Raw genomic sequence first — 8994 nt, forward strand, 5'->3', positions numbered from 1 at the left:
AGAAAAAGAGAGGCACCTGGGGCAAGAAGCCAGGCAGACTTAGAGAAGCCCTGAAAGTAAAATATACAAATGTAAGAAAGTAATAAGCCCCAAGGCAAAAGGTAGATAAAAAGAAACAGGTTAAGTTAAAAGAGCTAGCCAGAGCCAGGCAGTTGTAGCCCACGCCTTTAGCCTTTCATCCCACCACTTGGGAGGCAGAGGCAGGAGGACCTCTCTTGAGTTCAAGGCCAGCTTGGTCTACAGAGCAAGTTGCAGGACAGCCAGGACTGTTACAAAGAGAAACCCTGTCTCAAAAAACAAAAACAGAAAAAGGCAAATAAGGGCTACAGAGATGACTAAGAGCACTATGGTAGGATATTATCTTAAGGTGTGAGACTTTTGTTTTTGCTGCATTTGTTTAACTCTGTGAGGCTGTGATTCTTTTCCTGTCTAAAACATGTGATAGTCTAATAGAGCTGAAAAGCCAATATCGAGGCAGGTCCAAGGACAGGCGAGGCTGGCAGAGAGTATAAATAGAAGGAGAACCCAGGAAGAAGAGCAGCAAGGGAACAAGAGAGGAAGGAGGAGGACTTCGGGGCCAGCCACCCAGCTACACAGCTAGGAATAGAGAAAAGCCCCAAGGCCAAAGATAGATGGGATAATTTAAGAAAAGCTGGCAAGCAACAAGCCAAGCTAAAGGCCTGCCCCCTCACCCACCCCCCCACCCCCCCACCACCCCCACCACCCCACCACCCCCACTCCCCCACCCCCCACCCCCCCCACCCCCACCCACCCCCACCACCCACCACCCCCACCCCCACCACCCCACCCCCCCCCTCCAAGACTAAAGAGCCAAAAGAGCAAAAACATTGTACAACAAGCACTGACTTCTCTTCCAGAGAACCTGGGTTCAATTCTCAGCACCCATATGGCAGCTCACAACTGTCTGTAACTCCAGTTCTAGGGGATCTGATACCTGACACAGACACCAATGCACATAAAACAAAGTTAAAAAGTAAAATAAAAAGAATGGCAAATGAGAGCTGAGATCTGTGGTGAGGGGATATGTATGGAGTACCCCCCTCCCAAAGCTTTTGAGGAAGAGACCATTACTTAACCAGCACAGTGTTTCATTAGAACAGGTTGAAGGTTGTGGGAGGCCAGATGTCAGGAAACAGGCTGGACATCGCTACAGTTATCACCACAGGCCTCTCCAGCCAGACCTATGGTCTTTCCCTGTACTTCCTCTCTGAGTCTTCCCAGCCCAGATATGCAGCCTTCTTGTCAAACTTAAAGCCCAAAATAGTACAGGCTGTCCTCTGGCTCTACCACATGTTATCAAAAGGAAGCCAGTGCCTAGGATGCATGGGACTTGTGAGATTCAAGTTCAGTGATTAGAAGTGTGTGTTGTGTATCAAGAGTCCCTACCAAATTTATGGACAACCCTACATCATAGGCCAAGACTAATCTGTATCAGCCCTGGTTCCAGTTCCTCAGCAAAGATTCTCATGCATACTCCTACACCATGTGCTCCGCAGTCTCTTCTCTGAGTGCTAAGACAGATGACATCCCAAAAAGGAGGAAAAGCAAAAGTCAAGGACCTCTGTCTTCGAGGAGACTTGTGCCCAGGCAGGAATGGCAATCTCTGGGCATTCATACTGGAAGGATGAGGAAAGGGGTTGTGTCCTGCCAGGATAAGTGCATTCCTGTATTGTGTCATCCTGCAGAGAGGGACCAAGAGAGCCCTTGGAACAGAGACCCACAGGGAGGGGAAGTGAGTAGGGGTAGGCTGGAGTGGCTGGCATTAGCGATTTCTCTACAAGGGTGGAGAACCACTTCTTCAAAAGACCCACTGGGACCCCAGCAAGAAGCCATCTTCCTTCTTCCCAACTTCCTATAGGCTTTTCAGTCGTTTTCAGAAGCAGCAAACAGGAGTCCTTAAGAAAGGCCAGAAGCATTTGCAGTGGAAAAAGTAAATAAATAGGGATAAAGGGTTTGGACAGGAACCACGCTCCCCATCTGGGGTCAAAACACAGAGAGAAGTCCTGCTCCAGGGCCTTGGTAGAAAGAAGATAGCTGTCACTTTTTCCTGCCTGTTCAATCTGTAGCCGTATCTCCTGGCAACAGGAAATCATCACTTTCCAAAAGCTAAAATCTGAGAGTAGCCACGGGGCAGTTCTTTTTGTTTTGTTTTTGCTTAAAAAGCTCAGGAAGCCCTTGCTGACATTCTTGCTTGGGGGCCCAGAATTTAAACTTAGTCACTGTCCGGAGCCCTTGTTTTAGGAAAGAATGAGATTGCTGTTGCATAACTTGGAATTGTACTGTCGGGGTGGGGTGGGGTGTAGCAATCCCACTTCTTCCTTGAGACTGTCAGGGAGTGCTGGGGACTTGCTCACCCCTGCCTAGGGTAGAACTATGCCTAGGGGTGAACAGGCACTGCCGTGGATGGGTCCACTGGAGGTGGCCAGGCAAATGATCCTAGAAGTACTGAAATTCTCAGGCCAGTCCCTTCCCAAACCTTGTGGGCACAGAACAATCTGAGAATTCCAGAAGACCAAGGAATGACTAGAGAAAGGAGAAAGCTTGAGGAAAGAGAAATAATAGAGGGACAACTGTCCCCCAAAACATCTAGAATACGATCACCTACTTTTACTTTACTCACACCCTCCAGGAGTTCAAGACCCCCTTTCCCTGCCACTTTTCCCTTGGCGCTCAGAGGCTCTCAGCAATACTAGGGTTCCTACAATTTACTCAAGGCGCATTCCTGGTCCTTTCCTCATTTCACCGCTGCTCCCTCAACCTTTTTTGTTATCTTCCCACAGACTAGATTCTGTTTTGTTTTGAGACCTGGAGACTTTTATTTTGCCTCTTCTCCACATTATTCTCTCCTCTCTCTGGGTCTGCTCTTGCCCCTGGTAGGAGCTTCTGCCCAGATGCCAATTACATCTCTCCTAGTAGCGTTTACCATCCATCCTCTCCACCAGTTTCCTTCTCGGTTCACATTTAGCCCCCCACCCCTTTTCATCTGCAGGAGTACCTACGGGTCCTTCACTTTCCTCATTTCAAATACATGCATGCTAACTGGATTTCACTGTCCTTCCCTTCACGCCTCCCTATCCCACAGTCCCCTTTAGCCAGATGTACAGCTCCCAAATTCCGGGCGAGATTCCCAGGAACAAAGCAAGAAAAAAAAATATCAGAACAATTTGGGAAGTAAACAGCTGAGAAGAAGTAGGGAGGGAAAAGCCTAGCGGACCCAGGTGGGTGGCCCTCCAGTCCACCCAGTTTAGGGAATGCCCCTGCCCCTTCCCCTCCCCCTTCACCTGGGTTTTAAGGGAGGGGCTTTGAAGAGCTGCTGGAGCAGCAGTCCGCAGCAGCTGCACTACACTCTCTGGAAGGAGTGCACTGGGCAAAAACTCGGACCATGACCCGGGACAGGCTGCCCCCTCTGCCGCTGCTGCTGATGCTAACTCTGTTGCTCGCTGCGAGCCCAGGGTCCGCCTTAACGCGGTGTCCCGGCTGCGGGCCAGGGGTGCAAAGCAGCTGTCGCGGGAGCTGCCTGGAGGAGGAAGACGCGGGGTTGCCTGCAGAGGGTTGTGCAGAAGCCGGGGGCTGTCTCAGGAGAGAGGGGCAACCGTGCGGGGTCTACATCCCTAAGTGTGCCCCAGGACTGCAGTGCCAACCACGAGAGAATGAAGAGGCACCTTTGCGGGCGCTGTTGATGGGCCAGGGCCGCTGTCACCGCGCCAGGGGGCCGTCGGGTGAGTTCATGTCCCACACCGTCTTCCATCTGCCCACCTGAGATAAGAGAAATTAGTCTCTCCTGGCAGGAATCTGGATCGATTCCAGTGAGCAGTTTCTTCGAGCCTCTGGGACCGACCCATTAATTCCTCCCAAGCTTTGAGTGGACCGCGAAGAGGAAAGATCAGGGAAAAACTATGAGGCTGCGTGAGGCTAGTGGCACCTGAGAATAAGAAAGGGGGATGTCCGGGCTCTCCACTCTCCCTTTCCCCTATTTATTTTCTCCTAAGGGAAAGGGACATATATAGAAGGAGGATGGAGAGTTTTAGTTTTAGCTATCCCTTGTACGCTGCAGGCTCATCTCCATCACTCCAGTGGCCCACACTGGAGACAGGACCTGGATTCCATATGGAGGAGGAGGAAAGGGAACCTCAGACTTCAGTAGCACACAGAGAAAAATGTCTCCTGCTCCCCCTTTCAGTGCCAGTGTTGGAAGCACCTGATCCCTGCAGTCTAGAAGATACTGAGTAGTATATCAGGCTAGACCGGACAGTGGGCAGGGCCTGGAGGGCCTGGGGAGAGCCAAAGAGGTGGGGAAAGAAGGATTCTGCCAAATCAGGCTTATTATTATTTAGACCTGGTCAGAACTGGATGCCCTCCCTGTCCCACCCAACCCCAGGGATGAGCCCATGAGACTGAATCATTGGGTGGGTGGGACAAGAGTGAGTCAGCACCCAAAAGATGAGGAGGCAACTGGAAGCTGGATGATAGTAAGAATTCTTGGTTTTTCCATAGAAAGGGATGAGAAGTGAACTTGAATCACTGGGCATGGTGTTGCATGCCTGTAATTCCAGCACGTAGGAGGTGGAGGCAAGAAGACCAGTTTAGAAGCATCCTTGGCTGTGCAATATCAGGCCAGCCTAAACTACATGAAACCCTATCCCAATCATGCATATGCGATCATACATATACACACACACACACACACACACACACACACACACACACACACACACACGTGCACACCCAAAAGTGCACACACACACACTAGCAGGGAGGGTTTGAGTCTGATTCTCTAGTGTCAGAGCTCAGGCTTCTAGGATTCTTCTTAGAAGGTGTGTTTTGGTTGGGAAAGGCAGTTTGAAGCATCATCACAGTTTGGCACTAAATGCAGGGAGAGAGGCACAAGATCTGAGGAAGATGTGGCACTCAGGGGATAAGGGTTAAGACAACTGCAGAGGAGAGGGAGTTTTTTTTTTTTTTTTTTTAAAGTTTAAAGGTATGAGAGTTTATCTCTTGACATGTTGCCATCCTTTCCCTAGCCTCTCCCTAGCCCTGGCTCACTTCTGTCATCCCTTCCCAGTACTGAACTCTCCCCAGAGCACCTAGAAACTCTCCAAAACCAGGCACAACCTGCAGGTTGAAAACCTCTTATTTCCTGCCCCTTTGCAGCCTTCAATACATCCTGGTTAAGGGTTGAATCCAGATGCTTCTGGACCACTAGGGTTGAACTGGGACAAAAAGGAAGAGTCCCTATGCAAAGCCCTTAAAATAACTATTTTAGGCCTGGGAGGAGCAGACTGAGTCACTGGAGGGGTCACAACAGGGGCACACATTCCATTGGGTCCTGAATGATTCTCTCTCTCTCTCTCTCTCTCTCTCTCTCTCTCTCTCTCTCTCTCTCTCTCTCTCTCTCTCTCTCTCTCTCTCCCCTCTCTCACAGCTTCCTGGCTTGGTGTGCCCTCTTCTGGCCTCTAGTGGAATAGGCAAGTCTTCTCACAGGAAGCCTAAAGACTAGAAAAAAAACAATAGTGTTTTGTGTTCACTCTGAGTTTTTGCTTTCCAAACTGTTCTCCTTTATAAGGCAGGTGGATCTCTGTGAGTTTGAGGCCAGCCTGGTCTACAGAGCTAGTTCCAGAACAGCCAAGCCTACACAGAGAAACCCTGTGTGTGTATGGGAGGGGGGGAGTGGGGATGGGGGAGCGGTTGCTCAGGGAAATATTATCTGTAGTATTTTATTTTTATTTCACATGTGTGGGTGTTTTGCCTGCATGTGTGTCTCTATACCACATCGGTGCCAAAAGGGGGCTGGATCCGCTGCTGCTGGAGTCACAGACAGCTGTTGTGAGACACCATGTTGGGAATTAGAAGAGTTGAACAGTCTCTCCAGCCCCATGTTAAATAGACCAGACTGGACTTGAGATTGTAGCAATCCTCTTGCCTAAGCCTCCCAAGTGCTTAGATTATAGGTACACCACCATACTCAATAGTATAATTATTTGTCAGAGGAAGAAACAGCAGCCAGGATGAGGCTAGGCAAAATCTGGCTACTTTTAGTTCATAAAGCCATCAGTTGCTCTCACTTTAACCAGTAGAGATGGACCAAGGCTCATGTGGAGCTAGTCTTTGGTCTTGACAGATTTCTGATTTCTTCTCCCATTCTTCTTATGGCCACAGAGGAGACAACAAAGGAAAGTAAACCCCATGGAGGTGCCTCCCGCCAACGTGACACAAGTCACAGAGACCAGCAGAAGAATCCAGGGACCTCCACCACCCCCATAAGGCCCAATCCAGGGGGTGTTCATGACACTGAGATGGTTCGTGCAGGGTTTGTATGGAGGCTGAGGGTTGGAGACTTCCACTGGAGACAGCTCCACGGACCAGGCAGGCTCCTGGAATTCTGAGTACCACCCCTATCCACCCCTGTTCCTCTCCAGGGCCCTTGCCGAAGACACTTGGATTCAGTACTGCAGGGCCTCCAGACTGAGATCTTCCGAGGGGGTGCGCACGGACTCTACATGCCCAATTGTGACCTCAGAGGCTTCTACAGAAAGCAGCAGGTGAGAAGAGGCCTCCTCTCCTCTTTGCAAATTCCCTGCCAGGACATGAGAAAGGGTGCTTATCAAGCTGCAAAAAAAGATGCAAAAAGGCTACTGGGTGTGTTGGTGCTTGCTGGGAGGACAGGAGCAAGTCCCTGTCTCAAAAACAAACACACAAAACACACAGGGCAGACACACAAACTACCTCCCCTGCCTTTCAGGGTCTTCCAATTTAAAACCCACATAGACATGAAAAGAGTCAGGAAGATAATTAGAAGTTTAAGGCCCACCTGACCTACAAACTTAGTGAGCCTCTGTCTCAAAATAAAAAGTAAAAACGAGAAGTTGTTTATAGTCCACTGGTAAAGCTTTGCTTAGCAATGCCCTGGGCTCAATCTCTAGTATGATTTGAATGAATGAATGAATGAATGAATGAATGAATGAATGAAAGGCCAACCATTTCAGTAGAAGATTCCAAGTCACCTCTAGGCAGTGGCCTTGCAATGGCTCTCAAAGGAAGACCCTGGGAATCTTCTGGAGGTGTATTAGCTGGTGGAAACACACACACACACACACACACACACACACACACACACACACACGACCCAATCTGCAGTTTCTGACTCAGCCTTCTGGGCTAGGATGAGAACACCCATTTCTAACACAAAAGTGATGATGCAGGCGCTGTTGATTTGGTGGGAACTGCATTTTGAAAAGTATTGTTCTGGTTTACCAGGGTGGGCCCTATTTAGTAGGTCAAGGGACCAAAAACTCTCAGATGTTCCTCCTTGAAGCCTAGACCTCACCCTGATCTTCGCCTCTCTCCTCAGTGTCGGTCCTCTCAGGGGAATCGCCGTGGACCTTGCTGGTGTGTGGATCCGATGGGCCGGCCCTTGCCAGTGTCTCCAGATGGCCATGGAAGCTCACAGTGCTCTGGCAAGAGCAGTGGCTAAAGCAGGGTGGGGAGCCTCCAGGATACTGTCAAGAGTGCAGGGCTGTCATCTGAGCTATGTGTAGAGTGATGAGTCACCAGGGGCTTTGTGCCCCATGTCCTACCTTCAGGCCCTGTCCCATTGTTCCCCTCACCCTTGGGCCTTTACACATTTAGTTAGAAAAATTGTTATTGGCTTGGGGTACTAATAAAGCTGTGTCGGGGGTCTCTGCTTTATTTCTTTGTGTCCATCCCTTACAGCTCTGGAGCCCCAGGCTCTCTGTCTACCATCACTCATAGTAGTCCTACCTTTCTTTTTTTATTTTATTTTATTTTATTAGTTCAAATTAGGAACAAGCTTCTTCAGATGTCAATCCCTTCTCCCTCTCCCTCCCATCCCCCCAACATCTCACCTGCCCCTAGCCATCCCCCCTCCACTCCCCAGGCAGGGTAAGGCCCTCAAAAGGGGCTCCCCAAAGTCTACCACATCATCCTGGGCCAGGCCTAGGCCCTTCCACATAGTCCTACCTTTCTAGTCAACCACTGTCCTAGGAACACAGTGGACTGCCACTGCCATAGGCCTCAAGCCCCCTAGCCTCACCCAGATACCCACCTGGAGTTTCCTTGTGGGGTTTGACTGAGATCATGGCCTGCAAATGAGTTCTGCAGCACCTGGTTACTGATGAGATTATGGTGACTGCAACTTTGTTTCTACTGCTGATCTTTGGACTGATAGAGGAGAAGGATTAATGGTTAATCCCCAGCAGGAATTTGCTATAAAGGGAAGTCCCAAAGCATTTACCAGCTCTGGTCCTACTTCCTACCAAAAAGGCTCTATGTGGTTTACTGCAGACTGCCTTATTTGTGCTGGCACTCACCTGATGAGTAGGGACTTTTTGCCCCATTTTTTCCCCCAGAAGCTTAAAAAGTTTGGGTCACTTTCCTGAAGTTACATAGGATAGGTAGGGAATGGCAAAGGGAGGCATGGCAATCCCTGGCACTATTTAGTATTAAGTGTGTCTGACCTTTCTACTTGGGAACCCAAGATGTAGAGAAGAGCTGACATTCAGGGGCCTTGCTGCCTAGAATTCCTTGAGAGATCTCAACATCAATCATATAAGTCACAAAGGTAACCTGCAACAAAACATCGTTGCACACATGTAACATAGCCCTCGTCTTGTGCCCTCAGAAAGCTCACACAAGGTACATGAAGATGTTTCTGGCCCCTTCCTGACCTTCAGTCTTCGAATAGAGAGCCAGGAGGCACCATGCTAGGTGATAAGCCTCAAGAAGGCAAAGTCCCCCTTCTAGCCTTAGACACAGATTCACTCCTGAAAGTGAGACAGCAAGCATGAAGCTGGCCAACGTGGTTGGAGGTAGAGGGGCTGTGACATTCAGCAAACAGAGCAGAGCCAGGATCTGAGAAGCAGATAAGCTATCTAACCTCCAGCCCCCTCCAGAAAGGACTTTAGTCTCTGGAGTTGTCAGATCTCCGAGTGGGATAAGAGCTCCCGTAGGTAGGTT

General features: G+C 49.6%; 1 protein-coding gene across 1 annotated transcript; it reads left to right on the plus strand.

Moving 5' to 3' along the window:
• The first annotated feature begins 897 nt into the window (after positions 1-897).
• Igfbp6 (insulin like growth factor binding protein 6) lies at positions 898-7707 on the plus strand. Its single transcript, XM_027396665.2, has 4 exons — positions 898-3740; positions 6178-6317; positions 6438-6560; positions 7370-7707. Exons 1-4 carry the CDS (start codon positions 3404-3406, stop codon positions 7490-7492), a joined length of 723 nt encoding a protein of 240 aa, XP_027252466.1. The 5' UTR covers positions 898-3403; the 3' UTR covers positions 7493-7707.
• Positions 7708-8994: the final 1287 nt, after the last annotated feature.

The sequence above is a fragment of the Cricetulus griseus genome, chromosome 2, assembly GCF_003668045.3.
Source record: "Cricetulus griseus strain 17A/GY chromosome 2, alternate assembly CriGri-PICRH-1.0, whole genome shotgun sequence".
NCBI classification, from domain to species: Eukaryota; Metazoa; Chordata; class Mammalia; order Rodentia; family Cricetidae; genus Cricetulus; species Cricetulus griseus.